The following is a 27,579-nucleotide window of genomic DNA, read 5'->3' as shown; positions in this document are numbered from 1 at the left end:
CCTGCGATGATCCTGAGCATGCGCAGTGTGTTTTGTCCTCCCGGATCAGGGCCGGGCGCTGGCTGGATTGTCAAGCAGCCGAGGAGAGGCTCTGGGCAGCGACGTGAGGAGGCGACAGCGTCCGGGAGCCGGCCTGGGCAGCACCGGGGTGAGCGTCGTGGTGGTGAATGGCTCCTCGGGAGGGCGCTGTGGGGCAGAGGCTTGAGGGGGAATTTCTGAGGTGCGGTGACCCCGGGTAGCTTCGACCTCAGCGCGTCCCCGTCCACACCAGCGACCGGTCCCCTCGGCGCGTCCCCGCGTCCGGCCGTTGGGCGACCGGCCGTTGGGCGACCGGCCGTTGGGCTCGCGGCGCGTCCCCAGCCTGACCAGCGACCGGCGCCTCTGCCCCCAGCCTGTCCCGGTCCAACCCGCGAAGTGTCCCTTCTGCAAGTCCCGACCAGTAACCATCACTTCTGCCCCCCATCCACCCGAGCCCCACACCAGCAACCCTCCCCTCCAGTAGGGCTGGTGCCAGCATGTCTCTTCCAAAAGTTATATCCTCCCAAGCCAAGGTGTGTTTATTGTTGCCTTTGTTAGGCTGGATGAAGACCTTTTATTTTGCTTTATTATTGATCCTGTTTAAGTAGTCCGTGTGTTCTGGTGGCGGGAGCAGTTTTCGGAGTCGGGGGTTCCTTTTTGGGATCAAAAATATTCACAGGCCTGAGGCTAGCTTGTTGTGTGACAGAGACTTCTTTGCTCCTCTGCGAGAGGTCAGAAGTAGACTCTCACTGAAAACTCCTCATGCTCTTCTGTCTTTGGACTGTAGCACTCCTGGAGGTTGATGCAAGTGGAGGCTGCCCGTGGACCAGGTAGTGATGGTCGGCTATGACCCCAAATCTGAAGTGAAGTCCATCTCCGCTGTGGAGGTGGCTGTGGCAGGATCTGCATCTGGGTTTGTCACTCGGGCTCTAATCAGCCCTGTGGATGTCATCAAGATTCGCTTTCAGGTACCTTTCCCAACAGCCCCCCGTGACACACCTGGAAGAGGAACATGCAGAGAATAAAAAGAAGCAATGCTTTTTCTTTTAACCTTTTATAGTATTTAAATAAATCATTGCCAGTGTCACAAATACACCCAAAAGCTATTACATAGCTGATTAAACCTCTGTGTGTGAGTTAAATACAGATTATACAAGGTAGACAGATCTATTTCTCTTTGGGGGCCGTTTCTGCTTTCTGTTAACAAATTAATGTATTTTTCTGCTCTGTCTTATTTTCTTGTACATAGCTCTTATGTTTTTCTTGCTTTTCCTTTTTTCCCCCTCCCTAGCTACCTGTCCTAATTTAGTTTTATTAACATTTTTGCTGAATATCACAGCTCTTTAGCATTGCACATACCTCTTCTTCTGCCCCCAACTCTTAAGGATGAGCAGCAGTGGTATCTGAGCCAGTTGTAGCTGCCATGAGGGCACACAAGGAGAGGGGTCTGAGTTAATATAGGACACTGAGCGTTTCAAAGATCAGTTCAGGTCCTTGAAGCAGATCACAGAGTAAAGTAATTTCTTTGTTCTTTTTCAGCTTCAGATTGAACAACTCTCCCCCAGAAACCCACTGGCTAAATATTATGGCATCTTGCAAACGGCGCACCGGATCTGCCATGAGGAAGGGCCAACAGCATTCTGGAAGGGGCATGTGCCCGCTCAGCTCCTCTCAGTCAGCTATGGAGCTGTCCAGGTAAGGTGTCAGGAAATCATCCAGGGCTAGCTTTGTTCTGAAATTTTTAGTTCCTATAGTGGCTTTGTCAGCAGCCTCATCCTGTCATAGCTGCCCATCACTTACCCAGCTGTCTGTAGGGCTAGACCATTCATAGGGTACTTTGTATGCCAAAGTAAAGACTCTGGCAGTGTGATTAGGTGATGATAGAGCAGTGGACCAAGAGGACAGATGTGGGTTCTAGTCTCAGATGACGTACTTATATGCTATGAGTCCTTGGGTGTGTCACTTATCTTTCTGGTTCACTTACTGGCTTTGTTCATTGAGGATGACAGTGTTGATGATACTGATTCATAGGTCGTTGTGAAGCTTAATTCATGAATGTTTCTAAAACCTATTGAGACCATCTATTGAAAGGTGATGTATAAGAGCCAAATGTGTATTATTTAATTAATAAATTGTGGAGAGGAGAGAGAGTTAAAATGGGATCGTCCTAGGAGGCCTTTTTGTTTTAAATCCCAGACTGTATTCTCCTAAAGGGAGAACTGAAGATTCTGAATGCCAAGAGTATTCCCTAATTTGATGGCTGCATCCTTGGAGGTTGCAAATGATGGATTTATTTATTTTTGTTAGAATGTGTTGGAACTAGGAGGGTTGTGGGTGATAAGAGTTTTCTCTGTGACGTATGTTTCTGTTTCTCTTTTAAGTTTGTGACCTTTGAGTGCCTGACGGAATTGGTGCACAATGCCACATCATACAACACCCGCAACTGCATCGTGCACTTTGTGTGTGGCGGCCTGGCTGCTTGCACTGCCACCATGACAGTTCAGCCTCTTGACACACTACGCACCCGCTTTGCTGCTCAGGGCGAGCCTAAGGTATGAGTTAGGGGAGAAGACCTTTAGCTTTGTTATATTTGTTGCCAGTAGTCATGTTTCATTCAAATTAGTGTGGAGAAAACATCACAACTTCCAGCAGGTGATCTGGGAAGGCTGGAGCCCTTAATCGGTGGTATTGTCATTACTGCAAAGTTATCCTTTGGTCCATTGACACATGTTTTGTCCTGGCAGAGAGAAGGAGGAACTTTTCTTTTTGGCAGGGCTGCTTTGGCTCTCGTTTTGGTACTCAGCTGCACGAGGGATTTATTCCTCGGCCTTTCCTGAGGGGACATGTCTCAAACAAAGAATCAAAGAAATGTAGGGCTGGAAAGGACCTTGAGAGGTTATCTAGTCGAGCCCTCTGAACTGAGGCAGGACCAAGTATACCTTGACAATCCCTACCAGCTATTTGCCTAACCTGTTGTTAAAAACCTCCAGTGATGGGGATTCCACAACATCACTTTAGGAGCCTATTTCAGTGCTTAATTATCCATATAGTTAGAAAGTCTTTCCTAATATCTAATCTAAATCTCCCTTAGTGTAGACTAAGCCCATTACTTCTTGTTCTACCTTCAGTCCACATGGAGAACAATCTATCACCATCTTCTTTACAACACTTAAGATATTTGACGACTGTTACCAGGTTCCCCCTCGGTCTTCTTTTCTTAAGACTAAACATCTTCAGGGTTTTTTTAACCTTTCCTCATAGGTCAGGTTTCTAAATCTTACATCATTTTTATAGTGCCCCTCCGGACTCTCTCCAGTTTGTCCACATCTTTCTTAAAGTGTGGTGCCCAGAACTGGACGCAGTGTCCAGTTGAAGCCTCACTGGTGCCAAGTACAGTGGAATAATTACTTTCCTTGTCTTACGTACAACACTGTTGTTAATACACCCTCAAAATGATGATATCCTTTTTCACAACTGCGTCACATTGTTGGCTCATAAATATGCAAAGTGTACAAAGAGTCATGTGCAGGTTCTTACAGGTATGAAGATTTTAAAGCAGTCCTCTAGTAATCCAGTTTTATGTCCTTGTTTATACAAGGATCTGTCTCCCCCCAACCAAGTTCTGTCTCCCCTCTGTTCTTACTGGAGACACTTAATTTTGAATCAGAGCCATTTTCTCATTGTGTTTCTGCTTGACTTGTAATGGAATCGCAATCCATTCCCATGTAGTCAGGGCTTCACTGCAGGAGTAATGGTGAAACTAGGCTGTGAGGAAGAAATCACACCTCTGATACAAATACAAGTGCTGGAGCTAAAGCCATTGGGAAAATTACCAAAAATATGAGAAGTTAGATTTTTTAGTACGATAAGTCTTTGAGAATTGGTGTTTTCTAGCTACAGTCAAAGAAGACTGGACAAGAAATGTTCTCAGCTTGTTGAGTAAAGAGTTGTGACTGGCATATTTGACATCACTCTTGTAAATTAAGAATCTTTGAAGGACACGCTATCTGTGAGTTCAGCTGTGTTTTGCTCAGTTACCCAGAGCTTTCCACCTGCCCCATAATAGCTGTCCTAATCTGCCAGTCTCCCCTTACTGTCACTTTCTGAAGCTATTCAGATTAGGGTGTTCTCAGTCATGGGGACCCATCTCTGGGGCTTGCTTCCCACCAGAGCCAAAGTTCAGGCAACTTCAGGATACAATGTCCAGACATGCCTTTCAGTGTCCAGCAGAACTGAGGGTTTGTTGGTTCAGTTAGTCTCATGTGGCAGAGATCCATGTTTATTCTGTCAGTCTGTTTTAATTATTATCAGGATTTCAAAGACTCAGCAGTGAGTGTTCATGTGATGATACGTGAAATGGTTTTGTTAATCTGTTTGTGCTAAAAATCAACCTGTTATATGTTGGGAGATGGGAATCCCCATGATCTGTATCAGGAATGTAACCGATTTCTGAATAGCTGATTGTAAGTGTATCTAACAGGAGAACTTTACTGTTTCTGTTTCTTGTTGTTTAGGTTTATCGAAATCTTCGTCATGCTGTGGTGACCATGTACCAAACAGAAGGGCCTCTGACCTTCTACAGGGGTTTGACCCCCACTATCATTGCTGTCTTTCCATATGCTGGTCTCCAGTTCTCCTTTTACAATCTCCTGCAACAATTGTATAAATGGGTGATGCCATCAGAAGGAAGGAATGCAGGTGGGTGCTTGGGACTGTGAAATACTCAGTCATGGAGGAAGAAGAAGGGTGGTCCAGTGGCTAGGGCACTAGTCTAGAACTAGGACCTGAGTTCAATTTCTTCTCCTGTCACAGACTTACTGTGTGACCCTGGGCCAGTCACTTAATTTCTCTCTGCCTAAATACGTTACCTGTAAAATACCTAAATACCCTACATCATAGAGGTGTTGTGAAGATAAATACATTAAAGACTGTGAGGCACTCAGATATTGTGGTAATGAGGCCCATAGAAGTACCATCGACAGGAAGATGAACTCTCCAGTCCAGTATATTATTTCTCAATTTGAGTCACGCGGCTTGTGCAGTGGAAAGACCTTGCTGAGACAGCCTTTATTTCTTTCAATTTCAGTAATATTGTGAGGATAGGACTGTCAGTGAGTACAGGATCTCTGAACAAGTGTGTGTTCTAAAGTTGCTTCCCCTCTTTGGCTTGTACAAGAGGATTCATCTGGTGCAGGTTAAATCTCCCAAGTTGTTCTAATATCAATCTCCTGCTCTTTGGCTATTCTGAGTTTTTAAGAGAATTTCATGAAAAGTGGCACCTTGACAGCCCTGGAGATGGGACCTCCATCCACCAGAGCACATACATCATGGGTAGGATCACTGCAAGTTTCTGCTCCATCAGAGTGTTCTCAAATAAAGAGATTACCTCCTATGCGTGAGAGCAGCTCATCCTCAATGTTTATTGAGTCTTAGACAGCAGGTTATGATGGTAGTTTTGTGTTGAGGCCACCTGCCAATTAGGACCTGAACTAAGACTACCAAACTCCTTTCCCATTGGCCTCTGTACAACCACCAGATGTTACCAATTTATGATCTCTACCAACCTGTTCTGATTTGAACCCTCAACTGGAAGTACAAGGTTCCATACCCTATTACCAATCTCCAGTACTTTTTTTCCCTAGCAATGTGAAAGCTTGCCTGGTTATTGATGATAAACCCTTCTGTTATGGTTTCTTTTGTGTATTGCCATTTGACAAAGCTGCAGAATAAATCAGTCTTTAAATTAAGACTGGATATCTTTCTAAAAGATATGCTGTCACTCAAAGGAGTTGTGGACTTGATGCAAAAATTCTTGGGTGAGGTTCCATGGCCTGTTTTATGCAGAAGCTGAGACCAGATGATCATAATGGTCCTTCCTGGCCTTACAGTCTATGAATAAATGGGTCTGATTTACTTTCCATGATGCTTTTGTAAATCAGAACTCCATTCTAATCCTCCATTTCCTCCGTACAATCTTCTTTCCACTTCTCTGCTTTTCAGGTAATGTTAAAAACCTCGTGTGTGGCAGCTGTGCCGGAGTTATCAGCAAAACCCTTACTTACCCTTTTGACCTATTTAAAAAGCGGTTGCAGGTGGGAGGCTTTGAGCAGGCCCGGGCAGCCTTTGGGCAGGTGAGAGATGTTTTGATCAACTGGTTTTCATATGTTTATTTCTTGGTCTACATTTCAACGTTACCCAGAAAACTCATTACCCAGATAACATCTGATTTTGAACAGGGTTCTGTTTATTTCCTCTCCAAGCCTACCAAAGCATTGTTGGTTGACTTGTTCACAATATACTATATATGAGAGAATCCTCTTATTAGCCCTATATACGGAGGGCTCTGAGTTACTATAGAGGATTCTTTCCCAGGTGTCTGGCTGTTGGGTCTTGCTAAAATGCTCAGGGTACAACTAATTGCCATATTTGGGGTTGGGAAGGAATTTTCCTCCAGGTCAGGTTGATTGAGACCGTGGGGGTGGGGGTTGCCTTCCTGTGCAGCATGGGGCAGGGATCATTTGCAGGTTTAAACTAGTGTAAATGGTTTATTCTCTGCACCTTGAAGTCTTTAAATCATGTTTTGAGGACATCAGTAACTCAGCCCGAGGTTATTAGTCTATTAAGGAGTGGGTGGGTAAAGTTCTATGGCTTGCAACGTTCAGGAGGTCAGTCGACTGGATGATCATGATGGTCCCTTCTGGCCTAAAAGTGTCTGAGTCTATATGGAAAATAATACCAGCACATTCTGAAACAGTTGTTCTGCAAACTCTGTAGCATGAACAGTGCATGAGGTGTGGTATAAAGGATTTCCTGTCATTCAGTTGGCGTGTAAGCTGTTGCTGATAATGGTAAATGTAATTTGTGGCTGTGGTGCCTGCATCTACAAATCAGTGTACACTCAGACTGATTCTTTAACGCTGCCAATTAGTCATAGTGAATATCCCTAGAATCTCCATTACAGTTATCGAGAGTACATTTTTGAAACAGCCCTTGGCTTTCTTTCAAGTCCTCTGAGTCCCTTTCCTGGATGTGTGGAATATGTTACAGAGCTTTCTGAGAGAATTCTGCCCAGATGAGCTGAGCTTGTGCTATTGCTCTCTTTACTGTCTCAACTCTTCTCCCCCCAGGTGCGGACGTACAAGGGTTTAATGGACTGTGCTGGGCAAATTGTGCGAGAGGAGGGGCCTGTTGGATTGTTTAAGGGTCTCTCCCCCAGCTTGCTGAAGGCTGCTCTCTCTACTGGCTTCACCTTCTTCTGGTATGAGTTCTTCTGCAACCTGCTGTATGCCCTGAAGGACACTGGCAGCACTAAGGGGTAGGAGGGCTGAAGAGGCAGGACTCATCAGCTGCAGTTTTATTCTGTGGAGGAGTAAGACTAGTGGCCTCATTGTCACATGGAGTGGGGTGGGGAATGGCTCCTCCCTGCCAGGGCTCTGAAAACACGTGTCCACTAGCTTTGGAGGAAAGATCTGTTTGCAACAAAACCAAAGGAACAGGTGACTGCGGCTTCTGTTGAGGACACTGAGCCCTGGGGTACACTGAGCATCTTCCATCATATCTCCTATAGTATCAGCATTCATTTCGGGAGAAGGGGTTTTATAAAAACCTAATGCTACTACCCGTCTGGCAACATGCTCTGAAGTGGCATCTGATCAAATATATGAAATCCTTCAAGCACAGGGACCCATCTGACTTTGCTAGTGCCACTCGACTAGTGTCTAATGATGCCACATCTTTAAAGATTCAGCCCTCTGCTTAGGGCCTGTCTATTGGCTGCATATTCTCATCTCCCTGCTGTACAGGTAACCCCTTCCTTATTCTGCATAGACACCTGTCTTCTCTTTGCCATTGACATTTACCAGCTTCACATCCTGAGCCACTTTAAACATAGCATCATCTAGCAATGTTTATGCCAACCCTGATTTGCTTTCTCACTACAAGTGGCAAGCTTACTTTTGTTTTACAAGTGTCCCTTATTTTGCCTGTGAGTTCTGCTGTGGGCCTCTTAGGGTTCTACTTTGCTAGTGTAATGCTCTTACAAACAGGTCTGTAGGTCTAATGCTGTTTGCTGTCAGGAAGGTCTCTCAATGCACAAAACCTATTCTTGCTTTGCACTGACATGTTGGGGCTCTGCTTTGCTATTAGATTGTCATGATTAAACAGATGCTATAAAGATTTTTTTTTTTAACCTACCTTAAAATAATAAAGATAGTCCTGTGGAAACTAGTGACTCTTTTGTCATCAGAGAGCCAAGGAATTGCTGAGCACCTGGTGCACTTGGGAGATTAATTCTTTGGATCTGTTGCTGAGGCTTGAGAGAGACCTGAGAATTGCCAGATAGACTGAAAGAAATGACATAGTTGCTCTGTGCAGGGCATTGGAGCAGATCTTCCTCCCTGGAAATGTTTCCAAACCTTTTCTATTGTGGGTTAAATGATCTAAACCTGTCACAGTCCCTTGTCAGGACTGAAGGGCAAAGAAGCTTGAGGAGTTTGGAGTTGTTTATGTATAGGTTTGTTTTTGTTTTTAATTTTTCTGAAGCAGCCTGGTGAGCCTCTATTTGCACTAGGAGGGAATGAATGAGCAGAGAGCCTCCACACTGATCATGGTTTGTTGCACACTGGGCTGTTGATGATACATGTGATGGGTCTATATAATATGATCATTTAGCTGGTGGGGAAGGGATTTAGTGGCCTCTGTAATAGAATGAAAAGACAAACCATGATAGACAGTCATTTCATCTCCCATCCTTGATGTCTGTGTCTTTAAAGTATTTCTAATGTGCCAATCACTAGTCTCTAAACATGAGTCACATCATAAGGAGGGGAAGTGGCTAAAAACAAGAGCATTGATTCCCCTTACGTAAAGGAGAGAGATACTGGTTTAATACAAAGAATTAGCAAGATGGGTCTTATTTTGCTCCTGTTGAGTTTTGCAGGATCAGTACGTCGGGGTTGTATTTCCTAGAATCAGATAAATTAAGTGATGGAAAAGATTCATTAGGTCACCTTGTTCCTCCCACTTGCAAGTGCAGGGTTGTTATTTTTGACTGTATACCTGACTTCAGTCCAGTTTCCAGTGACTCAAATCAATAGGGCTTGCACCACTTCCCTCGTGAGACTGTGCCCCAGTCTAACTGGTGGCGATTGTTGGAATTTTCTTCTAATGTAATCCTATCAGTGAGGATTTGCTTTGCCTGAAATTCACCCCACAAGCTGCTCAGCAATTGCATTTGTTTTTATCCTAGTGCCTTTTATCATCTGGGTAAAGCAAAGAACTTTACTAAGCAAAGTACAACATACTAATATTACAGTAGCTGTAATGGAATCCACAACAGTTGCCGCCTAGCCTTGGCCAGTAAATCCTCTATGTGCAAATACTGCAATGAACACTTTCCAGTAGCATGTGTATTATTTCCAATAGCACTGATTACCTGAACTCATGTACAGTAACATTCATCTCTCAGGATGTTTACACAGAGCCGTATTAGGTGCTTCAGTGAGGAAAAACAAATGTTCTAGGATTGGTTACTGAAGTGAGTCATTTTCCCTTTTGATTTTAAGCCTTCATTGTTAATGCAGAGCCTTAATCCTCTGCAGCATTTCTAGCGAACATCTGAATGGACCTTTTGCAAATGCAGTAGATTTAAGGCTTCTGACCAGCTGTGTTTTTTCCACAATATATGTTTAACGTGTGCCTGTCTCTAAAGAGAGGAAAGAAAACATTAAATATTTATTATGTTCCTGTCTGGCTTTTCCTTTCATCTCTTTTGAAGCACTCAAACCATGTATATGATGGGGTGATGCTGTTGGATCATATTGTACAAACACCCTCTAACAAGGGCCTGATCTTGCTCCTGTTGCCTGCAGTGAGATCAAGGCTCATGAATTATACTGCAGATGCAACCATATTTTTTATTAGAATTCCAAAGTTCCTGGGCTTGGTCACTAGAGGGTACCGTTGCCCCAACCGCAAAGCAGGAGATGGCTTCAGTGCTTAGATATCCATTACTGCACAATAACTAGTGATTGTACAAATGGATTTGCACAAGCTTGATCGTTCCACGGTGTGAGAATTAAAGAAGCAGATGTTTGACCTACTTCGCCAATCTGTGGTAGACAAGTTCAGACTTAGTTTATATGTATCTGTAACACAGTGTTGCAGAATGTTATCAACAGCTGCTAATTCTTCATTCACTAAAGCTGCTTTCTAGCTTCAAGAGTATGCTTTGTTCTACTTTTTATAAATATGCTAATGCTAAGGAGTAATGACCAGCCCTCATCACACATTAAGCACTTGGTAACTTTGGAGCATAAAGACAGGTTTCAGAGTAACAGCCGTGTTAGTCTGTATTCGCAAAAAGAAAAGGAGTACTTGTGGCACCTTAGAGACTAACCAATTTATTTGAGCATGAGCTTTCGTGAGCTACAGCTCACTTCATCGGATGCATACCGTGGAAACTGCAGCAGACTTTATATACACACAGAGACCATGAAACAATACCTCCTCCCACCCCACTGTCCTGCTGGTAATAGCTTATCTAAAGTGATCATCAATGGCCCAACTTGATGATCACTTTAGATAAGCTATTACCAGCAGGACAGTGGGGTGGGAGGAGGTATTGCTTCATGGTCTCTGTGTGTATATAAAGTCTGCTGCAGTTTCCACGGTATGCATCCGATGAAGTGAGCTGTAGCTCACGAAAGCTCATGCTCAAATAAATTGGTTAGTCTCTAAGGTGCCACAAGTACTCCTTTTCTTTTTGGAGCATAAAGTGTGTTCTACAGCACCTGCTCTTTTGAGACCTTGTTAAAGCGTGAGCTGGCATATTCCCCCCCCCCCATTTATTTATTTCTTTTAAAGCTCATATATTTTCCCCATTCTTAAATTCTTCAAACGTTTTTTCCTACCTTGCAAGTAAAACCCCTAGTGCCAAGACCTGAGCAGTTCTGCTCCAACATACTCATCAAGGTGCCTATCTTAGAGAGGGAAGGAAAAATAGAAGAGTAAATAGATTTCAGTTTCAAGCTTCTGAAGTTCGCTTATAAACTGTGAAGGAAAATACGAAAGCAAGAATAAGAGGTTCAGCTCTTTGTTTATGAGCAAACCCCAGACTTCCAAGCTAACAGAGGAGAATGTGAAGCCATGGACTACTACTGTACAAAAGGAATAGCCTGAAAAGAGGAAAAGTAACCGTCAGCTTCAAGTACATGAACTGATCTGAAAGTTACAACCGTGTGGTGTCTGCTTGGAGGCACATGAGGCCTGTTGGATATAGGCATGCCCAGTTCCCAGTGAGTAGTTTTTCATGTTTCATTAATCACCATAACCACTAGTGAAAATCGTGCACCCCGTCTTCCTGTGCTGGTAGTGCCAATAGAGGCCAAAGGTTGAATGGACCATGGAGTGGGAAGGACTCACATGCCTGGAAAGTAGATCCCTACAGGGCAGGAGTGGGGCACGTTTGCAGGACAGTGTGGGGAATCTGCACTGCAGCTTCTTTTGCTGTTTTGTATCTGTCCTGCATTTAAACAGAGGGATGTAGCCTTTCGCTAGGGCTAAGTTCATAGAAAAGTCAAAAGATTGTATGGTCAAAACCGAGTATTAAAATACAGCTATGGACGAAGAGATCTTCTGACTGGGAGACAACAGTCTGAGTCAGAGGGAAACGGGCACACTCTGACCCTCACTCCCCCAAGTCCTAGGATGGTGAAAGAGAGCAGGGGGTTGCAAGGAAAGAGATGGATAGGTGAATGCAGAAGGTTGCGTAAATCCTGGTTCTTCCAGGCGGTGGCGCTGCTGTTTCAGCACTCCCAAGTTCCTCCTCCCCTTGGCTCTGGCTGCTAGGAAATGACCTAAGAGGAAACCCGCGGGTTTGCAATGGAAAGAATCCGTCTGGTGGTAATCACTGACCCCAAAGAAGCTGAAAAGTAAGAGCAGCAGTTGAGAGTTGCCGCCTGATTGTGCCGCCTGGGGTCTCTCAGGGCGCTTTCCTGGTGGAGGGGCGAATGTACGAAGGATGCCTATCTTGCATTTGCATTCCATGCTTGAACTGCTGCCTTTCCTGCTTCTTCTGCTGCTGTTCTTGGCGCTGGGTTTTTTCCTGATCTATCTCCAAAAACCCGAACCTGAAAGCAAGAAGAATTAGGGGTAGGGGCGGTTCTTCTCTAATGCAAAGAAGGCACCAAAGATGCGAGCGCTCGAGCCCTGAAAAAAACTCTCTGGCAGAGTGAAGAGAAAAGCCGGAGCAGGTTGGTGATATTTGCAAATCTGGCTGGGCTGGGCTGCTCAGAAACAAACTTTTGCTGCTTTTGGGTGGAGTAGCAATTATTTTTCAAGCCGGGACGTTTCTCTACTGACTTTCTCCACTGCTGTCCTGCTTTTAAAGCAAACCAAACACCTGATTCCTTGATCCCGTTCTAGGGTTTTTCAGTAAATTTTTTGTTCGTTGTTTTTTCCTCATCTAGGGAGAGAGTTTGTAATTTTAATGGTGGCCATAATTTGAGGCAATTTTTCTGGAGTTTTTGAGGCCTAAAATCACTTTTTTCTCTTAACCAGCTATCCTAGATAGATAAATTCCTAAAAACAGGTGATAGGGCAGGCACTTTCATAATTGTTTTATGCTTGAAATTTGCATTGATATCCTGATTTCCCCCCCTCCTGCTGACAAACAATGGGAAAGTGTTCCCCTGCTGTAAATTAATATATAGGTGGCTGTTTAGGTACCATGGTGATGGGGTTCCTTCTTAAAAGGTAAATGGATAGAGAGACATGCCCCTAAAATTGTGTTATGAAGTAAATCAACCCACATCAAGTTCTGGGTATTTAACCCCTTCTCTCAGGATGGACCTTCAACCCCACCACCATTATCACCAGCCACACCCACACACATTATAGATAACCCAGTCCTGGCAAGGGGAAAATCTTGACCCCCTGTTCTGTCTTTTATTCATGGCTCTCATTACCAAAGTATCAAAACGCCTCACAATTTTAATGTTTTTATCCTCCGCACCCCTATGAGGCAGGACAGTGCTGTTATCTCCATTTTACAGTTGGGAACTGAGGCACAGAGAAACTGTGACTTGCCTGAGGTCACACAGGGAGCCTGTAGTAGAGCAGGGAGTTGAACCCAGGTCTCCCAAGTCCCAGGCTAGCATCCAAATCACTGGGACTGTTCTTCCTCTCTTTTGTAGTGGTTTTAGTTGGAATCGGAGATTTTAGTGTTGGGAGAGCCCTGTTATGCTGCCCTACTGTTTTTCCTGCCCACATGTCAGGAGATGAGTCCCAAGATTTGGGGAGGGTATTTATAGTCAGTCACTTGAGTGAGGGAACCTCAATTCTGTTGCTCACTCTTACTGTTTGTATGGAGCCTTCTCTGAGCTCTAATGTGGGGAGGCTGGTATTGGACTGACAGGACATAGTTGGGAGTAGTGGAGGTGGGACTCCCACAGCAGTGTTATAAAATATACCAAGGAACCAGCAGCAAACTGAGTTGCTTGGGACAGTTTCAAATGTACCAAGTCCTGTGTTTTATCCTGCTCCTCCCCAGCAGCCATGTAATGACTCTTCTGTGGTGGATAAAGGATCTTCAAGGACAGATGAAACATGTTACTGGTGGGATCACTTGTTATCATCTTAAATTGAGTTATTTTCTCCTGGGCTTCTGAGGATCTCTGATCCAGACCTGGGAAGCTCCGTGTTTGGGTGTGGAAGGTAGGCAGGAGCTCATCCCCCCCCCCCCACCTCCCTGTGGCAGTATTAAATCTATGAAGGTGCATTGTGCAGAGTGATGTGCTTCTAGCCAGGGCAGCAGCCCACATGCTGGGGTTGGTAAGTGGCTTCACTCTGCACTCAGCTGGCAGCAGCAGGCAGCTCATCCCCATTTGGAGGGGTGAGACCCTCCTATTCTCCAGAAACCTGAACAGGCTCAGATGAAGCTGAGTGCTTGCACAGTTAGTAAGAGTGCTGGGCCTTCTCTCCAGCCAACCCGCTTGACTTCTGGGTGCTCTCACCACACATCCTCTGAAACACTCTCATCCTCCTCTTTCTGGAGAATGAGCAGCAACTGTGCTCTGGCCCAGATGTCTGTGGTAGGAAACAGAGGGAGAGAGGACCAAGAGAGGAGAAATGTGACTGAGTCTTTAGAGGATTTAATAAAAGAAGGGACATCTCAAGCTGTGGCCTGAAATTCCTGAGAGGCCAATGGGGGTCACAGGCGCTGGCTTCTAATTTTCCCTAGGGGTGCTCAATCCCTGCTCAGCCCCAGACCCTGCCTTTCTCCTAAACCCCCACCCTGCGTCTTCCTGCTCCCGCTCTGGCCCCACCTATTCCTGCCCCCACTCCACCTCACCTATTCCCTGCCCCATTCTGCCCCTTCCCCCGAGAGCACCCCATCCCCGCTCCCCCTCCCTCCCAGCGTCTCCTGCATGCTACTGAACAGCTGTTCTGCAGTATGCAGGAGGCACCGGGAGGGAGGGGGAGCAGTTGATCGCTGGGCGGGGGAGCCTGGCTGGCGGTGGGTGCAAAGCACCCGCTAATTTTTTCCATGGGTGCTCCAGCCTTAGAGCATCCGTGGAGTCAGCACCTATGATGGGGGTGTTTGGTTGTCAATCAATAGAAGCTCCATTCTTCATATCCACAGTGTATGTGTCTGCCCCAGCCTCTGTGTTCTGTTCCTGCCCATCTGCGTTGCACAAGGAACTGGAGTCAGGCTGTGTGGCTGGCCACTACTGAACTGACTGCCAAATGCTGAAGTTAACAAGGGGGAGGGGTATTGGGACCAGGTGGCAGATACTTGAATGCAGTCATAGATTTTGAGGCCAGAGGGGACTATTACGATCAGTGGGTCTCAACTTTTTTTTACTGGTGACCCCTTTCATATCACAAGCCTCTGAGTGCAACCCCCCCACAATAAATTAAACACACTTTTTAATATATTTAACACCATTATAAATGCTGGAGGCAAGTGGGGTTTGGGGTGGAGGTTGGCAGCTCGCGACCCCACCATGTAATGACCTCATGACCCCCTGAGGGGTCCTGACCCCCAGTTTGAGAACCCCTGATCTAGTCTGACCCCCTGCGTAGCCAGAGGCCAGACACACTCATCCACTGATTCCTGCATAGAGCCCATATGTCAGAGGTTTTCATGTTGGGGGGCGCACGGAGGAACGTTCGGGGGTGCTAGTGGTGATGCCAAGTGCCTCAGGCTTTGGCTGTGGGTGGTGGGGCTTGGGGAGAGAGTGCCACCTCCAAACCCGACTTATCTTAGTGGGCCACCCAGCCTGAGAGTCAGTGTCAACACCTCTGTGCCCAGCAATGGCTCCGCCCCAAAAGACCATTGCACACACCTTCCTCCACCCTGAAAATCTGAGGGGGGGAGGTTCAGGTATTGGGGAGTGCAACCAAAAATTGTAACTCAAACTGGGGGCTCAGCTCAAAAAGTTTGACAACTGGTGCCATATGTTGTGGCTGAGCTAGGCAATCTTGTTTTTAGAAAGATGCCCAATCTTGATTTAAAGACTTGGGTGTTGTATTCCCTGCTCCCCTTTGCTCCGTGATCTTCACTGCACTGAGAGTCATTGATGCTGCAGTGTCCCTTGGAATAGAGACATGATAGGACTCAGGAGTAGTGAACACAACTGGGATTTGTTGTTTATTACGCTGAGCATTCATGGCTGGTCTTCACAGGCCCTTTTCTCCCCAAACATCCCACCAGTGCTAACCACAGTAGGATCATTTGATAGACACAGCACTGGCATTTTTACTATCAGGCTATCTGCATTTGCTTTGAGCAGGGTTAGTTGATGCAGTGGTAAAAAGGCCAGCAGCTATGGGCTCTCTACACTAAGGTGACCACTGGCCGGGAGCTGTTCCTGTGTTAGCAATGGTGGGATGCTTCAGGGGAAAAAGGCTAGGGGAGAACCAGATCCTGTAGCCTCCTAGCGCTCTAGCTTGCAGCCTAAGGTGGAGGTGCTGCACAGTGTTACCACACAGGGTGTGTCAAAATGCCAGGCCAGACTCAGCAATCGGAAAGTGGACTACCACTACTGCTTACCCTACCAGCCATTCATGAAGCTCTGCCTGATAGAATGACATCACATCCTCATTAGGAAAGAGAAGGTTAATCAAGAATGCACACAGAGCTCTGTGTGAGTCATCATCATTGCTGAATCTCAACATCTGTGTCTGCTCTCTGTGAGAGATGGCTGCCAAGATAGGCAAAGTATTCTACATTTTCCAGTTCTTCTTTTTCAATGTAGATCTTCCTTGCTGGCTGGTGGAGAACTTTTGTTTTGCTGATGTTTAGAGTTAGTCCTAGGCTTTTGTAAGCTTCAGAGAAGCAATTCAGGGCTGTTTGTAGATCCTCCTTTGAGTGTGCAACTACAGCACAATCATGTGCGTACAGAAGTTCGGTTATTGTTGACGATATTACTTTAGTTCTGGCATGGAGACGATTTAGTTGAGAATACACACAGAGATCTGAGTAAGTACATGGTATAAAACCAAGGAGGAGTTTACCTGGAAGAGACACCTTGTGGACAGGGAGCAAGAGATTGTAACTTGTGTGAATTTCCGTAACTTAGAACCAGAGAATGTTTGCTAATTAAACATTGCTGTAAAACCAAAAGGGACCTCCCATCTCCTTATAAATGCATTAGGGGGTATAAACTATATCTAAACCCAAGTCTCTAGGCAGGCAACATGTTTGACTACAGGAGAGTGTTCTGCTGTCCGGAATATAGTCAGACACAGAGCTGTGAGAGAGCTAGAAGGTCTCTGCTGTGTTTGAAAACAGGAAACTTGCAATGACTGGGTCTGATTCTGTGCTGTGCTTCGGGTACAGCTGAGCGGGGAGCAAAGGTGGCTTTACCCCACCTTTGCACTCTCCAGTTTCTGGGCTGCTCCAGGAACCAAAATGGCGCTTGTGTCAGTTAGAGCATTGAGGGGTTGCTCTAACTTACAGCAGCCTGTCCCAAGCTGCTTTTGGGCTGCAGGGCTATACCCTCTTACTTCTGGCACACCTCTTATATAGGCCTTCATCTCGCTAATCCCTGATATCTGCTTCCTGGGCAGTTTGCACAGCGACTGTGGAATTCTGATGAGCTGGCAAAACCCACTGAATGCTCCACTTGGACATTTGCCCTCCCAGTGTTTGTGACACAGGCCACTGCAGCCCTGCAGTAAACCTTTGGTGCCGCACCGACCAGTGGCTGGTCTCACATTAGGTAAGACTGGATGCGTATGTGAAATGACTACTCCCCCAAAATAACTAAGCAGAAGAAAACCCAGGAGTTTTTAGGATCATTTCGTACAAGGGAGAATACTGCGAGCTCTAAAGGAGACTAGAGACTTAATAATGTTGTTGGCTGTAGAATTTGCTCGCTATCTCTGTTTGCCTCAGTAAGCAAGATTCATCTCTGGCACAGCCCCTCTGAAGTGGATGTTACTGTGTGAAAGCAGCTCTGCTATTAACTGACAGTGCAGGAGGGAGGTGGACTGGATGATCATCCGTATGTTTTGAATCTTTCTTATGTCTTTGAGCAAAATCAGCTGAATTGTGGGTTCAAAGCCACATGCGAGCAAATGAATCAGCAGATCCATGCCGTGCTCTTGTGTGCATTTCCCTGTGACAGGCTCAGGCTGTTACTCCCTTTAAAATAACATATTTTTGTTGCCTCTGGGTGGGCTGTTTGTTTTTGAAGTTGCAGCTCAACAGTTTAAATGGGTTATTATATCAGAAAATATATGGTCTACCGAAGAGAGCCCACTGGCCCAAAACCCCTTGTGAAAGTGTGGCAGACGGAAGGGATTATAAAAAATAGTAGTGATGGTTTCCCAGGATTTGGGGGGGTGCAGTTTGGAAAAATCTTACAACCCCAAAATAACTGAGTGCTCTTTACATTAGTGAATTGGTTAAACTATACAGTACTCCAGCGTTTCCCCAAATGGCAACAAAAACACCAACACTTACCCTCACCCATCTCCCTGTCTAACTAAGCCGTGTTTGATCTCTTCTTCAGGGTTTGCCACTAACAGCCACTTCCCTAACTGCGCTGTCGGAGCAGGCCAGACATGGGAGACACGGGCAAAGAAGAGTATAAGATACAGTCATTCGACACCGAGACGCAGCAGTTACTGAAAACTGCTCTCAAAGGTCAGCAAGCACCTGTCTTTCCAGCCCCCGTGCCATGGCTTCCATGCCCAGGCTGGCTGGCAGATCATTCCTGAACAACCAGATGCCGTTTTGTCTTGTTAACACTGATGGCTCCGAATAGGAGAGCTACGTCAGAAATGCCATTAGGCCGCTGCTTGACCCCCAAGGCCTTTTCCCCACCATGGGTGAGCTAGTGCTGCAACACACAATCTCTACTCCCTGCCACCTCCTCCCTGAGATTTAAGGCACAGTTGTCTGAGTTCAATTCCAGATTCTGGAGGGGCGCGTCCTCTAGTGGTTATAATCTTTCTGCTCCTGTGCCCTCAAACTGTCTCTGTTCCCATCCACCGGCCATCCCTCTATTCATTCTCCCCCAATCCCAGATTCTGCTCTCCCATCCTGCTACTATCCCCCCAGCCTCTGCTCCTGCCCAGTCCCCCCATCTGCTGTCTGTCTCCCCCGTGCTCCGAGTCATCCCTAGCTACTTCCCCATCCCCTTCAGCAAATAATCAACATCCTCCAATCCCAGATTCTGCACTCCCACTCCTCCTCCTGCCCAATTCCCTTTGCTCCTATCCAACCCCCTACCTTGCCTTCTGCCCCCTCCACCTTTGTGCCTATATATTCTCCCATTCTCCTCCCCTGCCCTCTGTACATCTCTCACCCTCTGGCAACTGCTCCCCTTCTGCTTCTCCCCACCTCTTGCTCCTGCAATCTCCCTTCTTCCCCCTGCCACCCCATTCCTCGCTCCTTTGCATTGCAGTCAGGGTGCTTCCTCCATCTCCTGGGCCCACCAGCAGGGGGAACATTGAGAGCACAAGGGAGAGTGTCTCACTGCTCTTAAGACAGGTTTCAGAGTAACAGCCGTGTTAGTCTCTAAGGTGCCACAAGTACTCCTTTTCTTTTTTCACTGCTCTTAGGTTTCAGAGGGGTAGCCATGTTAGTCTGTATCAGCAAAAGCAACGAGGAGTCCTTGTGGCACCTTAGAGACCAACAAATTTATTTGGGTTATGCCCAAATAAATTTGTTAGTCTTGAAGGTGCCACAGGGGCTCCTCGTTGTTTTTTCCCTGCTCTCAGTTCTTGTGCCTGCTGCCACAGTGGCCTCTGACAGCCAGGAGAAGCAGTTGCAAGGAGAGTCCTGACCAGTCGCTGCAGACCTAGGTTGAAGTGTGCTCAGTGCAGCCAGAATTGGCAGAGAATTTCTCCACACGTTTCTAATGAGCACAGAATCATAGAACTGTAGGGCTTGAAGAACCTCAAGAGGTCATCTAGTCCAGTCCCCAGCGCTCAGGACCAAGTAAACCTAGACCATTCCCAACAGGTGTTTGTCCAGCCTGTTCTTAGAAACTTCCAGTGATCAGGATTCCACAACCACCCTTAGAAGCCTATTCCAGTACTTAACTATCATTATAGTTAGAAAGTTATTCCTAATAGCTAACCTTAACCTCCTTTGCTGCAGATTAAGCCAATTACTTCTTGTCCTATCTTCACTGGACATGGAGAACAATTGATCGCCGTTTTCTTTGTAGCAGCCCTTTATATATTTGAATACTGTTAGCAGGTCTTCCATTAGTCGTCTTTTCTCAAAGCTAAACAAGCCCAGTTTTTTTAACCTTTCCTCAGAGGTCGGATTTTCTAAATCTTCTACCAGTTTTGTAGCTGTCCTCTGGACTTTCTCCAGTTTGTCCACATCTTTCTTAGAGTGTGGAAACCAGAACTGGACACAGCACTCCAGCTAAGGCCTCACCAGTGCCGAGTAGAGCGAGACAGTTGCTTCCTGTGTCTTACATATGATACCACTTTTAATACAGCCCAGAATATTAGCCTTTTTTGCAGCTGCACCACATTGTTGACTCTCAGTCAATCTGTGATGCATTATAACCCCCAGGTCCTTTTCTGCAGTATTCTTGCCTAGCCAGTTATTCCCTGTGTCATAGTTGTGCATTTGATTTTTCCTTCATAAATGTGTAGCTTTGCCCTTGTCTTTACTGAATTTCATCTTCTTGATTTCCGAACCAATTCTCTAATTTGTCAAGATCGTTTTGAATTCTTATCCTGTCTTCCAAAGTGCTATCAACCCCACTCATCTTGGTGTTATCCACAAATGTAATTTATAAGCATACTCTCCACTCCATTATCCAAGTCATTCATTAAAATATTGAATAGTCCTGGACTGACCCCTGCAGTATTACATCCCCACAGTTTAGCAGCAAACCATTGATAACTACTCTTTGGCTATGGTCCTTCTACCAATTTTGCACCTATTTTATAATAATTTTAAGCTAGACCACATTTCCCTCGTTTGCTTTTGAGAATGTCATGTGGGACTGTGTACAAATGTGTGGGTCTGTGCCTCAAAGCATGGAGACCCTATACTACAGCATCTCAACTAAACAGTTGTAGGAAATTTTTTAACATGAGTAAACAACATGTTTCCCCCTAATTTCATTCTTAGAAACAGCTGAACCATTTTAGCTGAAATATTTCAAAAACTTCAGCCTAAGGCAGGCATCCAACATAGAAAATTTCATGTCAAACAGTTTGTTTGGCAAAGCTAGCAGCTGAAAACCAGGTCTTATAATGGAAAGTGTAGGGCAGTGGTCACCAACCGGTCAATCGTGATCGACTGGTCGATCCTAGAGGATCTCCCAGTCAATCGCAATCTCCAGTGGTGCAGCAGGGCTGCCACTAAAGCAGGCTCCCTGCCTGCCCCAGCCCCACGCCGCTCCCAGAAGTGGCCAGCGCGGCCCTGGGTGGGAGGGGGGACAGGGGTCTCCCTCCGCATGCTGCCCCTCTCTGCAAGCATCGCCCCCGCAGCTCCCATTGGCCAGGAAAGGGGAGCTGTGGCCAATGGGAGCTGCGGGGGTGATGCTTGCAGAGAGGGGCAGTACGGAGAGCCACGTGCCCTACCCCAGGAGCTGCAGGGGCATGTTGGCCCCTTCCGGGGGCGGCATGGGGCCAGAGTAGGCAGGGAGTCTGCCTCAGCAGCAGCCATGTTGCACCGCAGACCAGGAGCTGCTGGAGGTAAGTGCTGCCCAGCGGAAGGCCACACTCCAACCTCCAGCCGCCCTGAGCCTCCTCCTGGAGTCAGCACCCCATACCCCTTCCTGCACCCTGAACCCCCTCCTGTACCCCAAGCCCCAGCCTTGAGCCCCCTCCCAGAGCCAGAACCCAAAAACCCCTTCCTGCACCCCAAGCCCCAGCCCTGACCCCCCTCTGAGCCAGCACCCCATACCCCCTCCTGCACCCGTGCTCCAGCCCTGACCCCCTCACAGAGCCAGCACCCTGTACCCCCTCCTGCACCCCAACAATCTGCCCCAGCCTGGAGCCCCCTCCTGCACCCATACTCCCTCCCAGAGCCCACACCCCCTCTTGTACCCCAACACTCTGCCCCAGCCCAGAGCCCGCTCCTGCACCTAAACTCCCTCCCAGAGCCCCCTCCCACACTGCAAACCCCTTAGCCCCAGCCCAGAGCCCACTCCCCAACCCCAACCCCAGCCCAGTGAAAGTGAGTGAGGGTGGGGGAGAGCAAGCGACGGATTGGGGGAATGGGATGAGTGGGACGGGGCTTTGGGAAAGGGGTGGGGCCTCGGGGAAGGGGCGGGGAAGATCCTGAGTTGCCCTTAAATTCAAAAAATGATCTTGGGTGTGAAAAGGTTGGAGACCACTGTTGTAGGGCAACCTTAACTATAGGCAGCGCTAAGGGTGCTGCCTACAATAACTGTAGAATGTGTTTGTGTGTATACATACTACTGCTCCCAGCTGGGTGGAATTAGAACTGGTCATTTGTGTTTTAGGCTCTGTGCCACTAACAAATTCTCCTGTAGGTCAAGTGGCTAGGGCTTCTGCTTTTGACCAGAAGGATCTTAATTCTGTGTCCATTGTCACCATGTAATCTCAGGTGGCCCTGATGGTGCAGCACAGTGACAACTGTGAAGTTCATTGTGGCTTCCAATTATAGGCGTTAACTCTTGCAGCCTCCTGTGAATTAGAGCAGTATAGAATCATAGAAATGTAGGACAGGACATTGTCCCTGTTTTTCAGGTGTGGAAATTTAGGCACGAAGAGGGTAAGTGAGTTGCCCAAGGTCTCACAGAGAGTTGGTGACAGAAGCAGGAATAAAGTGCAAATGTCCTGACTCTTGTACCCTTGCTCTGGTCACTCCTCAGCCTGTTACCAGCATCCTCCCCTCATCAGGGGCTTAACAGACACTGCCATATTCATTTGTTTTTCATCCTTTTTAAGCATTTTTTCCCCCTTCTGGAAGTTTGGTGTCCTAGGGAAAAGCCCAGGTAGGAGGGGTTGGGGTTGGAGGCCTCATAGGGAAAAGCCAGCCCGGCTTCTCAGCTATAGCATCTGTATTCAAAGCATAATGAAAATTTGCCTATTCAGCTCAAATTTAAACTAGCCCCCTACTCTCACTCTTTTTCCCCTTTCCCCTCCCATTGTGATGACTGTCTCTGCCAAAAAATGCTAAGCACCCTCTGAAGATGCCAACCCTGATGCAGTCTGTAGGGGGGCTACAGCAGCTGAGTTAATTGTCTCTGGTCCCTGCCAGCCTGGGAGTGAGCCTGAGTTCTTACAGCATGGTAGCTCAACACACTCCCATGTGCACCGTAGCTGCTTTGCTGGTGGTCTGAAGCACGAGCAGGGAGGGTGTGAAGTTGGAAATCTGTGCAGTGTTGGGAAGTGAGTGTGCTGTGCTGACGGTATCATTTCTTTCCCTGCAGACCCCAGCAGTGTAGACCTGGAGAAAGTGGCTAATATAATCGTGGATCAGTCCCTCAAAGACTCTGTGTTCAGTAAGGAGGCTGGGCGCATTTGCTACACCATCATCCAGGTGAGAGGATGTCAGCATGCTGACAGCAAATCCGTAGTGAGTCACAGCCTGCCCTTCCAGATCACAGCTAGTGCTAGTGGGTACCCTGGCATCTCAGCTGGGCCTGCCTCAGTCCTACAGCATTTACAGAGAACTTTTAATCTGCAAAGCACTTTACTAGCACTACTGAGTCATCCAATGCCACCCTCTAGAGGAGTATCATCTCCTTTTCAAAGAAAGGGGAAATTCAGGCACACAGAAGGAAAGACTTGCAAAAGGTCACGCAGGGAATACAACCCAGCACCTCCTTTCTCCCAGTCCTGCATTCTGATCACCAGACCAGCTGCTCTCTGTCTTTGTAAATGTTTTAATGGAGGCTACCACCACTTGCCCCATCTGCCACAGATATGCAGAAATCCAAACCCGTCTGTGAGTGCAGTTTCTCAGGCTGAACTGGAAGAGGGTTCCCTAATCTTGGGGGCAGTGGCCTTCATGGCAGAGGAACTTATCCAGCATATATAAAAGGTTTATTTCCATAAGATCAGGAGTGAGTCTGGCCTATGGAATTCTGCATGCTGGGAGGAGATTCTCTAGCTCCAGTGAAGCAGTGAAATAGAGGATGAGAATGGGAAGGGATGTGCAGGCCATGACAGTAGCCTCAACTCTGCTTGCAGTTAGACTCCCACCAGTCGTCTTTCTCTGTGCAACAATGGGAGTCTGATAATGAGTGATATGTAAAGACGCTAGTAATGTGGGTACTCACATTGTCTCCCCCCCGCTTTCCTCACTGTTCTGGGGTCGTAGGCAGAGAGCAAGCAGGTGGGCCAGAGCATTTTCCGACGGAGTCTGCTTAACCGACTGCAACAGGAGTATAAGGACCGGGAAGAGCTGCGAGCCCGCTCACCCCAGGCATGGATCTGTTATGTCACCTTCATCTGTAACATCTTTGACTACCTGAGGGTAAGGTGCCTATGCAGAGGACATCCCTATCTGCTGCCTTATGGCTAAAGAGGATCTGAACCAAACCCCTCCAGAGTTAGGGGCCAGAGTTTGGAACCTGGAGTGAATTCTGAATTTTGTGGCTAAACCCAAAAATCTTGATTCTGAACTCCTTACTCTTTGTGTGGACTGGGGATCTGCATTCAAACATTACAGTTCAGGCTCTTCACTATTGTTATGTTGCCCTCTGCATATTGGAGACCATTGCTTGCTGTTCCCCTTATCAATAAAGTAGGGGATGAAGGAAGAGTTGTTGGTATATAGAGCTGAGCAAATAATTCTTAATAAACAAACTTTGAACAAATTTAGCATCCCTCACAGCTCCTGGAACAGGTGCGCACACCTTTATTCGTTGGTTGGCACACACTTTTTGGAGTTCTTTGCTCCAACTGATCTCTAAATTCAAGTCTCGTTGCTTAATTGCAATTGGTTGGGGAAGTTCCATGGTATTATTTCCTGTTCCCTGACTGGACGAGTGCTAAAGCCCTCCCAGCATGCATACTGAAAATAGTTTTCTGGGAGCTTTGTGGCCATAGAACTCATGGGCTCAGATACTGGTAGGCAGTGAAGGCGAAAGGACTGTGAACACATTTGAAATGTGGGAAAAAAGCATGGGTGTAGCGAATTAATTTTAAAATATAACCAAACATTTTTGGAAAATGTGTATTTTTGCATCACTGTCCCATCTCTGTTGGTACCTTTGCCCCATGCAAAGATCCCTGGTCCTCTGGCTAAGAGAGATGTGTCTATATGGTCTCTTAGGCAAATCCTGCTAACAGGAGCTCTGAGCCAGAGTGACACTGTGACCGGTTTCCAGGGGAGCAGTTCCCGTCCCATTTGAGAACAGTGAAGGAACAATTCTTTAAAAATAAAACTCTTCCTCCTCTACCCATGAGCTGATATGTGCATCCGTCCCATTAACAGGTGAACAACATGCCCATGATGGCGCTGGTGAACCCAGTTTATGAATGCCTGTTCCGACTGGCACAACCTGATAGCCTGAAGAAGGAGGAGGAGGTGAGTGCTGGTGGGACGCTAACATGCAAGGAGAGTTTGTACAGCCAAGTGACTGGCAAAAATACTGTCCTGTGAGGGCTGCTCAGAAAGGTTTGAACTGATGTCTAGACCAAAAGGGAGGCATAAAGCCAAACAGAACTTATTTTTCCCTTGTACCTATTGTAAGTGGGGTGGGGGTAGGGAACAAGGGAGGCTTGTAAGGTGGGACGTTCCTTGCAGCCCCAGAATGGAGGAATTATGGAGGTGCTGGTGCATCCATAATTATGTTGCAACCAAGGTTCCATTCTCCTCCCTCATTCCAAACATTTTTAGTTCAAGCTCCAGATCTGACTGTGGCTCATGTAGCTGTGCAGTGATCAGAGCCTCTGAATGCCAAAAGCACTGAAACAACCAAAGGACTGTTATAAAGTTCATAAGCCACTGGACATGAATTTTGCTTTTGCTTTGATGTTCTCCCTGGCATCCTACCACAACATACCCTTCAAGCGCTCAGCCTTACCAGCATCCTGCTCATAGCACAGGTGCTGCTGTTCCTTGTTAGTTGTGAGAGCAACCACCATATGGTCAAAAGAATCCAAATCACCCTGGAAACAGAGCATGGTTCAGACAGTTCTGTCTGTTCTATTCAGGTGCTTACACTGCACCCATTGAAGGAGCTCTGAGGAAATGCTGATATAGCTTTTGCCACCTGCTGGGACCCTCAGTATGAGTTGATGCAGGTCTAATGGTGTGAATTACTGCCAGCATGTTTCTTCAGTAATTTCATGTGTGAAGCTGTGGGATCTCATGGAGACACCTCTTTCTGAGAGAGCCCCCTCCAAGCAGCTATCAACATTCAGGTTCCTAGTCACTACCAGAGATTGATGGCAACAAAGAGTAGATGTAGTAGAAATATAGGGGAACAGGGTGGGGAGAACCCGCCCGGATTAATTTAGAGGTGCTGGGGCAGGAGCTCTATTTAGAAACATCATAGGCCCACACTCCATCTTAAGGTGGCCTTTTCCTTTCCTCTTTTAAGGTGGACTGTCTGGTGCTGCAGTTGCACCGCATTGGTGAACAGCTGGAAAAGATGAACTCCCAGCCAATGGATGAGCTCTTCTCCCTTCTGCGAGATGGTTTTCTCCTGGAGGAGGGGCTCAGCTCGCTCTCTCAGCTCCTGTTGCTGGAGATCATAGAGTTCCGGGCTGCAGACTGGAAGATGACAGATGCAGCTCAAAAATACTATTACAGTGAAGTCACAGATTAAACCTTCCACAGCCAGAACTCTCACCCAGGGGCTCAAATAGTTTCACCCTGGCACTTTCACGAGCAAACGTCACAATTATGTTTGATATTTTTAAGTTAACATTTTTTCTAATGCTTTTTCTAAATAGGATTTATATTGTTTACTCCCAGTAGACCCTTTGTACTGTGTCTGCTGGACTGCAACAGGGGACAGTTTGATTTGGGGGCAAGGGCAGTTTTAACCTAGTCAGAGCTTCCACTCTCTTTACCTATGGCCCATGTTAATTAATGCCTCTCAAACCATTTTACAGTAGCAGTCAGGAAAGCACAGCCAATGGTTTATACTGAGGTCAGCTCTTTTGTATCAACTCTGTCAGCCACCAACCGAGTTAAGACAAGTGGTCGCAGCTTATTTGGAAAACTCCCCTCTTTGCTGCTTATGCCACATGGAATCTGAGCCCATTACACAAAAACCAAGTTTTAAAAACAGTCCTCCAGGATGAGTCTCACCTTGTTCCCTGTGAAATCAAGGGCCCTTTACATAGGCAATCAATTATTATTTCTCCCAACCCTGCCCTCTGGGAGGCTTGGTGCCTATGGAAAGCAGAAGCAACACCTGCTCCTGGAGGAAGGAGACACCACCCAGTGTACATTCGTCATAGCAGCAATTTCCTTGAGCACATGTAGCTAGAAACTGTTTTTATGAGTTTTATATAGTAACCACTATGGAATTTTTTTTCTAAAAAGCAATGTAATGAACTTCAATATTGTACATTTCTGTTGACAAAAGGGAGAGGTAAAGGGGAAATAATGTGTTCTATTGAGGTTTTTTCTAATAAAAGTTTTACACTAATGAACACCATGTTTTCTCTCTCCACAGAGCTCTTGCTCTGTAACGTTTCTAGGGAGTTGGGCTACTATGGAGGTAGCTACAAATAGGGCATGAAGATCTCTTCTGTAAGATTGCCATGTGTTAGTTTTCCTCTAGTACAGAGTGGCACAGTTGCTTGTGAGCACAGAATTAGATTTTTAAATCAAAACAGAGGCCAAAATTTGTGGTACTGAATTCTTCCCCGTCCTCCTCCTCAAACTAATCGGTCTTTCCTTTGCAGTGAGCAAAAGTGCTCTGTGCTTTCTAGCAAAGCACAACAGGTACAGAAGTGCTAGCAGCTCTTTTACAGGACAAGAGAAGGATTTCAACTCTGTCTAGCAGAGTGTAGGTGGGAAGGCATCTCCTAGAGAATAACCCTTCCTTTGGCTGAGCCGCTGGAGGGCTGAGAAATATTGCTGCTCTGGTAGAGTGATGGGCATCAGTACAAAACCCTAAGGCAAACAGCCACCACTAG

At 46.6% G+C, this 27,579-nt stretch overlaps 2 protein-coding genes across 7 annotated transcripts; both read left to right on the top strand.

Moving 5' to 3' along the window:
• The first annotated feature begins 43 nt into the window (after positions 1–43).
• On the top strand, positions 44–9,762 carry SLC25A19 (solute carrier family 25 member 19). Of its 2 annotated transcripts, none has more exons than XM_073312003.1 (7): positions 44–148; positions 806–986; positions 1,558–1,713; positions 2,400–2,570; positions 4,533–4,716; positions 6,019–6,149; positions 7,146–9,762. In XM_073312003.1, the coding sequence occupies exons 2-7, from the start codon at positions 855–857 to the stop codon at positions 7,335–7,337; spliced, it is 966 nt and encodes a 321-aa protein (XP_073168104.1). In that variant the 5' UTR covers positions 44–148; positions 806–854; the 3' UTR covers positions 7,338–9,762. The 2 variants fall into 2 exon arrangements, with proteins under 2 accessions (XP_073168104.1, XP_073168105.1); XM_073312004.1 differs by lacking the exon at positions 44–148 and adding an exon at positions 168–551.
• MIF4GD (MIF4G domain containing) lies at positions 4,658–27,090 on the top strand. 5 transcript variants are annotated; one of them, XM_073312011.1, is made up of 6 exons: positions 4,658–4,716; positions 18,039–18,172; positions 22,905–23,014; positions 23,798–23,953; positions 24,917–25,009; positions 26,028–27,090. In XM_073312011.1, the coding sequence occupies exons 2-6, from the start codon at positions 18,091–18,093 to the stop codon at positions 26,253–26,255; spliced, it is 669 nt and encodes a 222-aa protein (XP_073168112.1). In that variant the 5' UTR covers positions 4,658–4,716; positions 18,039–18,090; the 3' UTR covers positions 26,256–27,090. The 5 variants fall into 5 exon arrangements, with proteins under 5 accessions (XP_073168112.1, XP_073168110.1, XP_073168109.1 ...); XM_073312009.1 differs by lacking the exon at positions 4,658–4,716 and adding an exon at positions 7,741–7,820; XM_073312008.1 differs by lacking the exon at positions 4,658–4,716 and adding an exon at positions 11,485–11,948.
• The last annotated feature ends 489 nt before the right edge of the window (positions 27,091–27,579 follow it).

This window comes from Lepidochelys kempii, chromosome 14 (genome assembly GCF_965140265.1).
Source record: "Lepidochelys kempii isolate rLepKem1 chromosome 14, rLepKem1.hap2, whole genome shotgun sequence".
NCBI lineage: Eukaryota > Metazoa > Chordata > Testudines > Cheloniidae > Lepidochelys > Lepidochelys kempii.
Note: the sequence above shows the minus strand (reverse complement) of the source record. Positions and strands in the feature narration are given on the sequence as shown.